This window comes from Acartia tonsa, chromosome 14, assembly GCF_053477335.1.
Source record: "Acartia tonsa isolate MP-2025a chromosome 14, ASM5347733v1, whole genome shotgun sequence".
In the NCBI taxonomy this organism is placed as follows: domain Eukaryota; kingdom Metazoa; phylum Arthropoda; class Copepoda; order Calanoida; family Acartiidae; genus Acartia; species Acartia tonsa.
In genome coordinates, this window is record NC_137273.1 from 16,410,576 (window position 1) to 16,426,338 (window position 15,763).

At 44.8% G+C, this 15,763-nt stretch overlaps 1 protein-coding gene across 1 annotated transcript; it reads right to left on the bottom strand.

The window, feature by feature from the left end:
• Nucleotides 1-404: 404 nt before the first annotated feature.
• Nucleotides 405-15,761, bottom strand: LOC145306541 (uncharacterized). Its single transcript, XM_080148718.1, has 7 exons — nt 15,695-15,761; nt 14,575-14,730; nt 14,110-14,154; nt 13,294-13,365; nt 5,271-5,305; nt 857-963; nt 405-554 (listed from the first exon to the last, which is right to left on the bottom strand). Exons 1-6 carry the CDS (start codon nt 15,752-15,754, stop codon nt 867-869), a joined length of 465 nt encoding a protein of 154 aa, XP_080004844.1. The 5' UTR covers nt 15,755-15,761; the 3' UTR covers nt 405-554; nt 857-866.
• Between the last annotated feature and the right edge of the window lie 2 nt (nt 15,762-15,763).

Here is a 15,763-nt window from a genome sequence, read left to right on the forward strand (position 1 = left end):
GGGGGTTGTTTTCCCCAAAGGCCCCGAGAAGGATAGCGCATAAATAAAATCTGTAGGTACTGCTTATTTTAGTTATGTAAAAATAGTTTCCAATAAAAAAATTAGTTTGATATCTTTAAAGATAAATTCAGAACTTAAAATTTTAGTGTTTTAGGGGATGTTTTGCCCCACAAGCCCCTAGAAGGAAAGTGCCAAAACTCAATTTTCAAAGATTTACAGGTAGATCCAACCATATTTTGCAAAAAGAATTGGATTGATAACTATGTATAAAAACAAGTTTAAACGTCCAGGGCATAATTTTCTTTTTCAAACCATCTATATATTATTAATGGCTATGTAGCATACCACCGTATTAGAGACAGTTATCTACAGATAGTAAAATGTAAAAATAAAAGAGACTAACAAAACTTTTATTAATTTTTATTTTATAATTCGAGTAAAATTGATCATAATATTATACATTACATGAATTTTCAGTATGGCTCAGAAAAAAATATTTTGTTCTCCAATCTATTCAGTTGTTGATTACAGCTTGTTTCCTATACTCTTGAAGTACCCCTTTCAAACAGGGGTGTATAATCACAAGATTCATTTTTTCCACTGCTAAAGAGTTTCTCCCTTCCCCCCATCCCCTATGTTTTCCCCATGGAAGGGGAAAAATGGGGAAAAATGTTTTTAATACTCATTATTTTAATCATTTTTTAACCTCAGCACCATATTTTTGTAGTTTATCTCAAAATATTTGAAAAAATGAAAAAAAATGTTTTCGGTGCCTACTCCTTATTTTTCCCCCCTTTCACATGTTTTTACTCCCCCCATCCCCAATTTAGCAGGGTCAACCATGCAGAATATATACACCCCTGCTCTCAAATAAACAGGGAGTCTGTGTAGATATCTCTGATCTTGTTGGCCAGACGAGGTTGATCTCCGGAAGCCTCTACGAGTTCCAGAAGTTCTGACAGCCTGAAAAAACAGCAATCTTTATGTACTAAAGTAACAGAATGTATGTCTGTTTGTTTGTAGTGAAATATCTCGCTATCCTCCAAGGTTCTCCATTACAGTGTAGCTTCTGAAAGGTCCAGGGAAGGGGATTGTATCAACCCCCCCCCCCTAAAAAATATTCCCCCCAGTAGGGCGAATTCCTTGGTCGATAAACTTGCAACTCATTACCATGCACAGTTGGGACTTCCAGACTAAGGTCGTGCAATCAAAGGCTTGGTAGTCTTTTGGATGTTACTTAGCCTAATATCCTATAGTTGGCGTTAGAGTATTGCACCCTATTAAAAGCGAATGATGCCCTTGGGTTCTCTAGATAAATACTTAAAATTTAAGGAGAATACCGCCTCAATGAGGTAATAACTAGGAAAAATGTGCATAAATAAATGTACTGGTAACTTATGCCTACAATAAATGGATATAAAATATACGTGGATATTATTATAGTGAAAAAATTGTAAGGGGGGGGGGGGCGTAATGACATTTATTCGTAATCCGTGAGCAAAATGGTCTTAAAATTTAGCTAGACCCTTCAAACTTGGCATATAAGCCTAGTCCTATAGGTATTACATCTAAATGGCAAAAAAATCCAAAATTTTTTATTTTAAGGTTAGGTTAGGTAAGAAAACCCCTGCAAAAATGGGGTTTTTAGGCTTTTTTTGGTTTATTTTGATGTGGACACTTAACATAAATTGTTTTTTCTTAGGGTTTTAAATTAAATACACTGTATCTATTCATATGGACTTTAATTAAGATGATTCAGCAAGTCGGGGACGGACCCCAGGTGGCTAGGTGGGTGGCCCGCAGGGGTTAAGTGCCTTTTTCCCAATACATATGTTGTGATACATCTAATTATAGGTTTTTTAGGTCAAGGAACTCAAATTCAGAGCTAAAATAAGCATTAGACTAATCTGAAGCTAGCCCCAGCGGGCTAGGTTGGTGGCCCGCAGGGGTTAAGTGCATTTTTTCCAATATATATCATGTTATATATCAAAATATAGGTTTTTTAGGTTCAGAAACTCAAATTCTAAGCGAAAATTAGCATTAGACTAACCTGAAGCTAATGTTAATGTTAATGTCGTGTGGGTGAGTTGCACCTGGACTGAACAGTCAACTTGTCAACTCAAGGCCAGACTCTTGGTCCTTCACCTCATACCCGTGGTACAGTACATTGCAGACAACCAACCCTTTGATTGCACGATCTTTGTCTGGAGATCCTAACTGTGCATGGTAGTGAGTTGCGCCTGTTTGGGGCCAAGGCATTCCCCCTACTCAAACTCTTTGATGTCCTGTGCCGAACAGAGCAGGTAGGTACCATTTTTAACGTCTTTGGTATGACGCGGATTCGAGTTTGCATCCTTCCCATCATTTCCCTTGACACTTTAATTAGGGCTTGTGGGTAATTTACACTTTAACCTTATGGATGGTGAGTTAAGGTTTCGTGATTTTTGTCACGATATTATTGCGACTTTTAATGCAACCAAGGCACAGGACGTGGCGCTGTTTTGACAACGACACAATGAAGTCACATTAAATCCTAGGGGCATTTCAGTCAACCTAGTATTTAAGGGTGACTCCCAGTAGATGAACTAACAAACGCTACTAACACACTAGCTAGCTACTACACAATGCTAGTTCACAGGGACTTTTCAGTCAACCTATGACTGAGCAAAGTTTTCGATCACTAGTGTACCATGCCAAGGACCACCCATGCATACCTGATTTAGGGCTAAGGCTTCCCCCCTACTCTTACTCCAAATCTCTAACGCCTGAAAGAGCAGCAGTAGGTACTAATTTTTACATCTTTAGTATTGATGCGGTCTGGGGACTCGAACCCGACACCTCCCCAACAGATAAGCGGACGTTAAACCACTGAGCCATATCTGCGGGGGGGTTAACCTGAAGCTAACCCCCCCGGGCTAGGTTGGTTTTCTACAGGGCTTAAGAGCATTTACCTAACCTAACCTAACCTAGAAACTTATTTATATTTTAACATGTTTTTTTTATAAACTTTGTCTATTAATGATGACTTTATCTAAGATAATCCAGCAAGTCGGGAACCGACCCCAGCGGGCTAGGTTGGTGGCCCACAGGGGTTAAGTGCATTTTTTCCAATATATATCTTGTTATATATCAAAATATAGGTTTTTTAGGTCAAGAAACTCAAATTCTCAGCGAAAATTACCATTAGACTAACCTGAAGCTAACCCCCCCGGGCTAGGTTGGTTTTCTGCAGGGCTTAAGAGCATTTACCTAACCTAACCTAGAAACTTATATTTTTACAGGTTTTTTCTTGAATAAACTGTGTCTATTAATGAGGACTTTATTTAAAATGATCCAGCAAGTCGAGGACCGACTAATCTGAAGTTAGCCCCAGCGGGCTAGGTCGGTGGCCTGCAGGGGTTAAGTGCATTATTTTCCAAAATACATCTTGTGATATATCAATATAAAGGATTTTAAGGTCAAGAACTCAAATTCAGAGATAAAATAAGCATTAGAATAATCTGAAGCTAATCCCAGCGGGCTAGGTGGGTGGCCTGCAGGGGTTAAGTGCATTTTCCCAATATATATGTTGAGATACATCCAATTATAGGTTTTTTTAGGTCAAAGAACTCAAATTCAGAGCTGAAATAAGCATTAGACTAACGTTATACAGTAAAGTGATAACTTTACCTAATATTGTATTGAACCAATAGACCCATTCTTAATTACAGTATTTGTTATATGGTCAGATCTCGAAAGATCTCAACCCAGATAAGCAAGTTTGATAATTAAGTAGGATATTTGAATTAGGGTCAGATCTCGAAAGATCTCTACCCTAATATACGTTGATAATAAATAACTCTTCTCAATAACACAGTTGTTACTCCTAGACTCAACGTTCGTATACAGCACAGATTGCAATGAAGTCATCTAAAGCCCGCTAATGCCATGTTGTCTGAAAGCATTTACTTTCTGACTTCTTTTGTCTTCCGGGATGTCTCAATCCATAGTTCCATGATAAAAACAGTTAAAATCATTTATTTATTTATATACACTAAAACACAATTAGGGATTTATCATGAATATAGTTAGGACACCCCGGGGACAGTCTTGGACATCAGCAGCAGTAGGGTATGGCAATCTGATCTGGTGTAGAAGGAGAATCCAGGAGTGATGTTTAATTATCTGATTCAGATTCCTGAAATGATTAATGTCATTACAGGAAGTTGTAATCTAATGTAATCTGAAGCTAACCCCAGCGGGCTAGGTGGGTTGCCAACAGGGCTTAAGTGCATTTTACCTAACCTAACCTGGAACCTTGAAACCTGGGTTTTTTCTGGAATAAACTGTGTCTATTTATGAGAACATTATTTAAGATGATCAAGCAAGTCGGGGACCGACCCCAGCAGGCTAGGTGGGTGGCCCGCAGGGGTTAAGTGCATTTTTAAAAAGTATGTGCTCTCATACATAAAATTATAGGTTTTTTAGGTCCAGAAATTCAAATTTAGAGCTAATAATTGAATCAGACTAATCTGAAGCTAGCCCCTGCGGGCTAGGTGGGTTGCCTGCAACGCTTAAATGCATTTTACCAAACCTAACCTAGAATCTTACTTTTTTGAAGATTTTTTAATTGAATAAACTGTTCATGAGAACATTATTTAAGATGATCTAGCAAGTCGGGGACTGACCCAGGCCGGCTAGGTTTTACTTAGATACACAGTGTTCAGTCCTAAAGCCATCATTTAAAAGATTCTTCATGGAGGAGGCTGACCCAAGGAGGTCCCCAACTTGCTGGATCATCTAAAATAATGTCCTCATTCATAGACACAGTTCATTCAAGGAAGAAACCAAAAAATAAGTTAGTTTCTAGGTTAGCCTAGCCCGCGGGGGTTAGCTTCAGGTAAGACTTATGCTTATTTTAGCTCTGAATTTGAGTTTCTTGACCTTAAAAACCTATATTTTGATAATAATGCATTTAACCCCTGCGGGCCACCGACCTAGCCCGCTGGGGCTAGCTTCAGATTAGTCTTATGCTAATTCTAGCTCTAAATTTGAGTTAACTGACCTAAAAAAACTTATAATTAGATGTATCACAACATATATATTGGGAAAAATGCACTTAACCCCTGCGGGCCACCAACCTAACCCGCTGGGGTCGGTTCCTGACTTGCTAGGCTTATATACCAAGTTTGAAGGGTCTAGCTAAATATTTAGACCATTTTGCTCACGGATTACGAATAAATGTCATTACGCCCCCCCCCCCTTATATTTATATAGATTCGTTTGCTTACCTTGAAACTAACTCTGAACTCTTTTCATCTCGTAACTAGATAATAAATTGGGATTTAAAATTTATAATAAATATTCTTTCATAGGTATATAAGTTTTGATCCTTTTAGGTACTTAAACCATTGAGAAATGGTGTTTTAGTATTTTACCCTGTAGGAAATAAACACCTCTTTAACTGCTGAAAGACTGCCACAAGTATTAAAGTTGGAGGCTTCAATCTGGGGTTTTGGGTCTATTTGTTGCAGTCTTTTAGCAGTTAAAGCAATGTATATACTGCAGGCTTACTTAAGTTTTTAAAAGCGAAGCTTTTCTATAATTAGGGTCGGTCCGTCCGTCACGGATAGCTTTTTTCGTTAATTTAGACATGTTAGAATTGTCCTATCGATTTCAAATTTTGCATGCTGATTCCTTTAGTAGTTAGGTACGATTTAGAAAGCGTAGCAACTCTATAATCATTACCAAAATGTCCGTACGTCCATTTTAAACATGTTGATTTTTTTTACTTTTTTAAATAGCTTTTTACGTTAATTTAGGCATGTTAGAATTGTCCTATCGATATCAAATTTTGCATGGTGATTCCTGTAATAGTTAGGTACGAGTTAGAAAGCGTAGCAACTCTATAATCATTACCAGAATGTCCGCACGTCCATTTTAAACATGTTGATTTTTTTTACATTTTTAACAAAAATTTGTATGTGACCAAATAATCCGATTGGTCTGATTTTTGGTATACTGATTCCTGGGACAACAAAGTACAATATTATAAGCGAAGCAACTCTATAATCAAGTCCTAAAAATGTAATTATGTCCATAATCATTATCCTGTATCAAGCAGTTTTTCAACAAATTTACTTACAATTTTGCTTTGACTCTTATACATTCGCATTCTGATTATTCAGTTCTGATATTATTCAAGTGTTAATGTCCGTTTGTCCTACCGTTTCAGAGCTTCGCTTTTATGGATGTTGTCATCCTTGTTTTAGTCATGAATCAATACAATTAAAAAAATTTCATGATCTTTAAAAATACTTTTAAATCTTTTTTCGGCGTTATCCTCTTAGAAATTTTTTTTCAATTTTTTTCAATTTTGTAACCCCCCCCCCCTTCCCCCTCCGAATACCGACGAACAACTATTTTAGGGGGGGGGGGTACTCAAATTTTTAATATTGAAAAAAAAATTCTAAGAGGATAATGTGGTATCTGCCGCGGTTAAGTGGCAGACACCCAAGTTCAAAATGACTACGGCAGTGCGGCCCTCCTCCGAACCAAGGTCAGGGTTGCCACATAGCATGGCTCAGGGTCGCCGAATACCACAACTCTCCCCTCGGAAGGCTGGGTCACCAGACTTCCGACGGTGGTTGAGGCCTTCAGCCCGCTCCTTATGGGACTATTATGTACAGGGGTTAACAATTCAATGGAATCCTAGTGGTGCTTTTAGAGTTGATGGGCCCCCAACGTGGGGTAGAAGGTAGAGGCGGGCTTTTGTTGGACACGTAGCTCGGCGCCAGCGGGTGTCAGGCCACCATGGGGCGCGGCCGCTGCGGGGCCGGTCAGCAACGGGGCGTTCTGGTTGGCTGTGGCAGCGGCTGGAGCACTGGCTACGAGGTTGACCGTCTGGGCGGCAGCCTGGCCTCCCGAGGGGCCACGGGGTTTCCCGTTTACATTTCAAGAGTGCGGTCCAGGCTTGCCTGGGCGGTCATTCCCGCTATCGGCTGACTTCATAGACACCATTTCTTTGGCTGCTTCCCGGCCAATAGGAATGGCATCCCAGTCCACTGAAAAGTCTCGAGACTTGGCATGGTTGGCCCTGGCCAAGGCCTTGCGATACAAGGTTGGGTGATACAAGAATACTTGCGACATTGCGTTCAGGGCGGCACATACACCTCCTTGTGCTGCTGCCAGGGAGATGATGGTTAAGTCTCCCAGTAGCTTGAGAATCAACAGCAACAAACACAGGATGGCTGCGCCATCTCCCCACTCCCCACTCTAAATCCAGCCCAGACATCCAGGGTCTCCTCCCCTTCCTCCGCCAGCCTTTCGATATTGTAGGACACTATGCCGTGGTCTCCTGTGGCTGAACAGCTTCCCTGCTGGACGCAGGAGCCATAAGACAGGCCGGTCAGCATGGCGGCCTTATACGCCGGAAACGACAGTAGCTGCTGCCAATCATTCAGCTCGGCCTGGGAATACAATCCTCCCGAGCTAAAGTCATCCAAGGGCTCGGTCAGCAGTTGTTTGGGTGTATCCAGCGGGGGCGGCCTCTTTTTAGGGGCTGGAGTTAGCTCTATCCATCCTTCCTCGGCATGCACAGTTAGGGGGTAGGTGGAGGAGCAGGGAATCTTGGTGGCGTGACTGCTGTACACCTTTGTCACGGCATCTACAAATCCTGTGGGCTCCACCGGCACCTTGTCCCAGCATTCATTGCTCTCCCTTACCACGTACTTATTACGCTGGCAGGTAAGCTGGAGCAATACATCTCCCCTCAAGATGGAGAACGTGCTCCCCTGAACACGCACCGGATGTGCCGGGTCTAGTTGCTGGAGCTTCCAGCAATTGGCCGCTACCTCTTCTACTGCTGCGCTTCGCATCCGAGTCTCCAGGGTGAATCCGATGTAGGCCGCGTGTATCTGGGCCTGGAGGGGGACATCCACGTCCCTGGCCGATACCCTGGGCAGCGCTGCCGCGGCCGGGTCTGCTGCCACAAACAGTGCTGGGTGGTTGGTGGCATGGGCTTCAAAGTCGCAGTTCACTATAGAGGTAGGGGTAGTCATGTTAATGAAGAATTGCGCCTGATGGTCCACCAAGAATGCATCCATCACCAGGCTGGGCTGGAGGCTGCGGATCAGCCTCAAGGGGCAATCTCTCCCCAGGTGGTCCCACACGTACGTGGCCTCGCCGGTGACGCAGGACAGCTTGGACTGAGGACACGCCAGGGTCAGGTGATCGGACTGGGACTCCACCCGTCCTCCCTCGACTACTTAGGTCTCCTCCTTGACCAGCAGCCGTCGCTCCTGCAGCACTAGCTCATTGCGGTACAGCTGGCCTTCGAAATGGACGTCCTCTCCTTCACAACCCACCCCCTCGGGGCTGTTTACCAGTGCCCCCACCATATCAAGGGTGAAGAACAGGGGGTGGTTCAGCTGGAACGTCAATGGCTTGGTCTTGCCGGGCAGGGTGTAGACTCGGCTCCGGGCCAGGTCCCGGCAAGTCTCTGGGTCAATCTTGGTTGGCCGCATGAGGGTGGGGACCGACGTCACCTTCAGGTGGCCCCAGACGCCACACCTGAAGGTCCACTGGGACACGGTGAGTTGACAGCTATACCCAGTGGTCTCCCGGATCTTGACTTGCTGCAGGATGTGTACCTCATGGCCTAGAGGCACCTCCTGGTGTAGCGGCTCTTTGTTACACATCTGCTCCTTGTTGAAGGTGGTGACATGGGTGGGGTTGGCACAGTCCCACCCTACTAGAACATAGCTGGCCGTGGGCCACACAGCTGCTAGCAATAGGCCCCACAGGACCATCCACCAATGGGAACACTGGCCGGACAGCCACCATACTCGGGCGCGCTTCTGGGGGTTCTCGGCTCTGGCCGCAGCAGCTGCTTGGGAAGGAGGGCTGGTTGTCTGCTCCTGGCTAGATATAAGTTTCCATTGAGTGTTATCCTTAGACGCCCGGGGCTTCCCTATACCCTCCCCAATGACGGACTGACAGGCGACCGGCGCCTGTTCGGGTGTCTGCTCCCCTAGCCTCAAGGCGGCCCTTCCCTTGTCCATGGCATGCCCAGTGGCATGGGGCTCTAGTGCGGGTGGCACAGGCTCGCCCTGCATTACATCCCTCCCTTGCCCTAGGAACTCAGGTGCATGTGGCACAGACAAGTCCTGATACCCCCAAATCTCAATCTCCCCAGCCTCTGGTGCGGGGGGCACAGGCAAGGCTGGGGGGTTACAATATATTGGGTACAATGTATTTGTTAATTTTAACTTATCCTGGCTCAGTTGAGGGGGTTGGACAGCTGGACACAGTTGAGGATGAGGGATAGCTGGACTCTCCCTGCTGGCTGGGGCCTCGGGCTGACTGGGGGTGACGGTTGTCACCCCTTCCTCCATGGCTGCGGGCTCGTTCCAGGGTCCAGGTCTCTCAGTGGCGGCGACGGTTGTCGCCCCAGACACCAGCGTGGGGGTGCTGGATAGCACCCCTCGGTCTCCACAGGTGGCGGCGACGGTTGTCGCCCCATACACCGACTCGGACTCGCTGGCTAGCGCCTCTTGCCTCTCCCGCTCGGCAGCCGCGAGGGCCTCCCCGTACATCGTCCAGGTGGCGCTGGGTAGCGCCTCTCGTCTCTCGCTGGGGGTGACAGGGGTTACCTCCTCCGCCGGGGGACTCGGCCTGGCAGGTACCATCATGTTGAGGCCAAAGGTCAGCGGCCGCAGGACTTCTGGCTCCGCGATGTTGGTTGGCTGCACATACTCCGGTCCCATGTGGTGGAGGCTGAAGCCCAGGCCAACCCGGTTGGGTTCAGCCGCTCCTCCCAGCACGTTGATCCTGGCTGGGATGGTTCCAAACTGCGGCATTCCTTCCGAGTGGCCCACAGCGGTGGGGGCGGCGGCTTGCTGAAGGGCCGCCGGCGGTGCGCTTCCTTCCATGTTGGCTACCTGGGAACGGGGCTTGCCCGGGTTAGCGCCCTTGCCGGCTACACGTCTACTCCCGGCCTCCTGGTCCCAGTCAGCCGTATGACCATTGAAGTGGCAGCGGTCACACCGGCAGGTTGGTCACGGCGGGGCTGGGTGCGTCGCTCTTCTAGGCTGACTTCCACGGGGGTAGGACAGTCTCTGACTCGGTGGCCCTTCCCATGGCATCGGTAGCAACGGCCTGGGATCTTGGAGGCGTCGTCTAGGGCAACGTTCCCCATCTGGTGGAGACCCGGAGCCAGGGCGCCAATCTCCATTGGCTCCGAATCATCATACTGGGGCAACTGGACGCTGGCCGATCCCGTGAGCCCGTCGGTGGCATCCACCAGACACACACCCTCCTTCAGCTGCTTGGTGATCATGGTCACGGTGAACATGGCACGCCTCGTGTACTCGGGGACCGAGGCGATCTCGTGTCCCATCATGACACGCTTCACATTGGCGTTGCGGATGCCACGGTTAAGCTCATCTATGAGCAACTCCAGGTCTTCGTGGCTGTAGGCCTCCCTGTACAGGGCGCACTTGGTGGAGATATAGGCCTGGATGGGCTCCGTCGAGTGTTGCCTATAGTCCCTGAAGGCTTGCTTCAGGGTCTGGGGCTCATAGGCTGGCCGGAACAACATTTCACACTCGGCCTTGACTTGGTCGTAGGTCAAGGCTTGGCCTGCCTCCCCAAACAGGTGGGAGGCCATCTCCGCCGCCTGCCCCGCCAGGGATAGTAAAAGGGCGTTGCGGCGGTTCAGCGTGTCATGGGGGGGCACTCGGTAAGCCGCCCATGACATTTCCAGCCTCCGGATGTGGGAGTTCCAGGACTGCTTGGGCGGTCCTCGGTACTCCGGCAGGTTACTCAGCATCAGCTTGCGGTACTCGGCTGGAGCCGGCTGGGGATCGTCCTGGAGCCATCCTTGAAGCTGGTCGCCTCCCTGCGCTTGTGGTTGCTCCATAGGGTCAAAGATTCAGCGTCGGGTCACTAAGTCTAGATCAAAACGATAGGCTGCTTACACTCTTGGTCACTATGCTAGCAACCGCTACCATTTATCCTTGGTTGGTAGTTGGAAATACAAATGTATAATAGGTATACACTAGGGTACTTTTTCTCACTAGTTTCTCAGCTTTAGGGTAGGCTGGTAGGTCTAGAGAGTTGTTGAGGGTCTGAACTGCTGTCAGGAACTGATTTGGTTTTCCTTATCACACTGTAGATAGGGGGAGGAGCTTTGCAATTTCTCAAATTGTATCCTTAGTATGCTATAGAGTAGCTCCCCTCCTTTGTGTGTGTGTGTGTGCGTGAAATACCTTCTCTCACAACGCGCCTATGCGCCGTCAGAGCGCGCACACAGGTGAAAGGCGCATCTATCCCTCACTCTGCTCTTTCATTGGCCCACGTTATCTCCTTTGTCCGTCAGCTTTCGTTGCGTTCCGCTTCTCTGCACAACCCTTGAAATGCGCTCCGTTTTCCCGGTCTCTGTCTCTGCACGGTAGACGGACTTATCCGAGTGCGGGGAGAAGGGGGAGCGCGTGAGGGGACAGGGTAGGGACGCCCTTCCCCAGATGGGGAGGGGGTGCTGCGGGCTTCAAGTGACTGGGTGATAAGGTAGGTGGGCTTCTCCCTTAATCCTTTGCTTATCAGATGTCACCTTAGATTGTATTTACTTCAATTTATGGGGGGACCCTCCCCTTCTGTTGGGGTAGGGGGCGGTGTATTTGCCGTGCTGCAGGGTTGGGGTCCAAGTCTTTAACAATGCATTGTTAACTCGCACCTGGGTTCTATTTTTGGCTTATCAAAATTCCCGGCAATTGTTTACCAATCCCTGCCCATAAATCTATTGTTTAGCCTTCACACCAGGGAGGCAAATCCATAAAATCTGATACAATATCTGCTTTTCTCAGTGGGTGGCTGCACTGTAGCCTCTCAGAATACTCGGGGTTAGCGTAGTTTTTCTTCTACTTGGTACACTACACTCGTATTTTCGCTCACAGCTCACAGCTATTTTGCTTGTTTCAGCCAGTCGGCGGCAGGGAATGTCCCGTCCCGCAGCGCCGTGGGTCCGAATCCAGGAGTTGGCGGCAGGGAATGTCCCGTCCTGCAGCGCCGTGGGTTCGAATCCCGCTATCTTTCACAGTAAGTAATGGGCCTTTTCCAGCCGTCTGCAATTATTTGGCCTGTTTCAGCCAGTCCGCAGGCCTGTTTCAGCCCTTGAGCTCACAATCCTCCGTTAGATTTCGTCGCTCTTCGCGGTTCTCCGTCAAATTTCGCTTCCACAGCTGCTGGATACAGAGTTAGACCTTGCTATCCAGGGTGGGTACTTCAGGTTGCTTGTGTCAGTTTTGCCAGTTTCAGGTTGCTTGTGTCAGTTTTGCCAGTTTCACTGCTGGGAGTACCTTAGCCTCAGCTGCGCGTCTGCTCTACACTTGTGTTTTGCCGTAATCTCACACAGCTGTCACCAAGTTGTGGTATCTGCCGCGGTTAAGTGGCAGACACCCAAGTTCAAAATGACTACGGCAGTGCGAACAGACGTGGACACGTATAATTATAAAGAAGCTGGGCTTCTCTAGCTTTCACTAAATAACAAACAGAGTCTATTCAGATGTTACTTTATTCAAGGTCTAAAGGTTACTACTTTATAATACAACAAATAATAAATACACAGATTGGAATAAATAATACTAAAACAAAATCAATATAACTATACAACCAGTAATCAAAATAGGCAATAATGATCCCCCATCCCTCCCATCCCTGGAAGGGGTGGGGGAACCAAACAATACAACTTAGCCATAATGCGGCTGTCAAATCTATCATTAATTTTAGAGCATGGGGAGGGGTCAGGTGGACCCCTTCCCCGGTACTCGGGGGAGGGCCCTCGGCCCTCCTCCGAACCAAGGTCAGGGTTGCCACATAGCATGGCTCAGGGTCGCCGAATACCACAATAATACCATTTTTTCTTTTAATTCAAAAAGGTTTAAGTAAGCTACAGAGTATTTTTAGTAGCGAAGCTACTCTATACTATTGGCCTGTCCGTCCATCCGTAACGCTATGGGGGAAGTGTAATTTTCTCAGCTGCAAATTAAGATAAATTACTTATTTTTTTTCGTAAAGATTTCCTGTACTTATGAACACACAGAAAATAATTTACTTTGTCCGTTAGTTTATCAGTCATGCTTAAAAATATAAATATCAAAACTATAAAAATTCGTTAGAAAGGTTTCGTGATTTTTTTCCTCCAATGTATTTCTATTCTTGATTTTAATCGGTATATCTCATCCCTCCGTATTCCCATGACTATTTTCTGTTTCGCTATTTATGGATGTCGTCATCCTTGTTTATGATAATGATTACCCTTAAAAGTTTTTCGTGTTTGTTCAGAGAATCTTGTAGTATCTCCAGTTCTTGTCGTAGCTTTTCATTCTCCTTAAAATAAATGTATAAGTATAGAATTTTAAACCAGACAACTACCTGCCCCAAGTGACACAAACCCTTTTTCATCTGGTATTAAATTGCTTTTTGTTCAACTGTATGGACTCTTTTTTTTATTTGTTAGCTTAAAAACTTTTGGAACTTATATTGAAATTTAATAGTTGGTTCATGAAGTTGAATGTCACTGTCCAAACATTTCAACCGAAAATAGTAATCTACAGAAGGGGCAATTTTGTGTATAATTACTGGATATGTACAATAATTACGACCATAGTCTTATCCCTTCTGATCCTTGATTAATCGAAGCGCTTAATAGAACAAGGGGCTTTAAGTTATTAAGTATATCATCAAATATCTGAATAAAGTTAAAAATAAAAGTTTATCTGTGGAACATTGTGAATTAAGCTTTGTCTATACAAGAGAGACAAATACAACAACATCCAGAAGTAGCGAAGCTAAAATAATCATGGAATGGACACAATTTATAGAGAAGATTGTTGAATTTATATCTTTTGATTCATGACCAACAGACAGACGGACAAAACAAAAGGTAAATAGAATGAATACGCATCTCATACCTATGTAAGAGGAATCTTTACTAAAGATTTCTACTTTCTTTAAAGGCCGCCGAGAAAATATCATTTCTCCTATAGCGTTACGGACAGACGGGCAATGTGAATTATTATAAATATAAAGCAGATAATCGCTGCTAAAAATATACTTTTTAAACAATGTTACCTCTTCCTTAATTTTTAACTCTGATAACAATTTCTTATTTTCCTCCTAAACAAAGAATGTTTGTTAATTCCAGTAAGTCGTCGAAACCGATTAATATCCGCTGGATTAGAACCATGTACATATAGTATCGTATTAGACAATTTTCCACGAAAATTAAAATAAAAATTATAATAAAATTAAAACAAGTTTTGTTTTAATTTTAATATCCGCGAAAAGCTGTCTGTGATGCGACAAATAACTTTTAACAATCTCAATGTCTAAATCGAATATCAAGTTTAGAGGGGCAGATGTTATAACTAGCAGCTGCGCCATTAGCATCTAAATTAGGAGAGAAAGTAAAATAGCAAATATGAAACCTTTGTGAAGCTTACCAAAAATAAAAGTCTAAATCTATTTATAGCGAAATCTTAATGGGCACAACAAACCTCCTTGCCAATTTATCAATAGGATTATATATGACGGTACCTTCTCTAAATTAAAGATGATTCTCCCATCTTCTTCATTTCTTAGTTCCAGATCATCACAGGAATCTATTTCATAGCTGTCTAATCTTTCATCCTGTTCTTTATTACCAGGATCAACATCAAGCACTTTGTCTAGGTCTTGGGAATCTAAGCTTTTCTAATTTTTGATACAGAATAAAAAACAGAAATAAATCCTTGAATAAAAGTAACAGGATCTCTGTCTGTCTATACCGAAGGATCTCGCTAACTGCTGAATCGGTATGGTTCTCCTTTACAGTGTAGTTTCTCATGGGTCCTGGGAAGGTTTGTAACTATTTTAGGGGACTGGAACTCGAAGGCCTTTTACTGCATAGCCGCTTGTAGGTAATATACCTAGTTAGTTTAAGGAATGTACAAAAGGGAAATATTCTGTTTGGATATTAAATTTAGACACTCTACAAGTGTTCATGTTCGTTCATACACACATGAATTCAGAGTATCGCTTTTGTGGATTCTGTCCATGACATTCCAACAGAAGGTCGAATAAGGATAATATTCGGTTAAGTATTACCCATCAGACAACTAACACTTTCATAGCACGACCTTTGTCTCGAAGTTCTATCTGTACATGGTAATGATTTGTACCTGTTTTGGGCCAAGGCATTCCCCCTACTCTAACTATTAATGTCGCGCAACTGACATAGCAGCAGAAGGAACCATTTATAACGTCTTTAGTCTTGACGCGGTGTTAAATTGAGATTTGAACCTATCACCTCCCCGACGACGAACGGATGCGCTATCGTGTTGAGCCACGAACGCAGGTTATCTATAATACAAAGTAGAACGATGTCTGTCTGTTTGTTTGTAGCGAAGGATCTCGCTAACCGCTGAACTGAACGGGTACTCCTTTACAGGGTAGCTTTTCATAGGTCCCGGGAAGGTTTATAACTATTTTCTTTTTAAAGCTAAAATTAAAATAGTGGGGTCGACTTCCCGCCCCCCCCCCAAAAAAAAAAAAATTTCCTACACAAATTTTTTTTTATAAATCTAAAATACGAAAAATTGGTTTGATCAAACCTCTTGGGGCAAAGCCCCTAGAGACTAGGGGCAAAGCCGCTAGTTGTGGATATAATTCTGTATCCCTGATTGTGACTGGTTTCACTGCCAGCAGCATTATCACTACCCCAGCCTAGAAACCACATTCTAGTAAT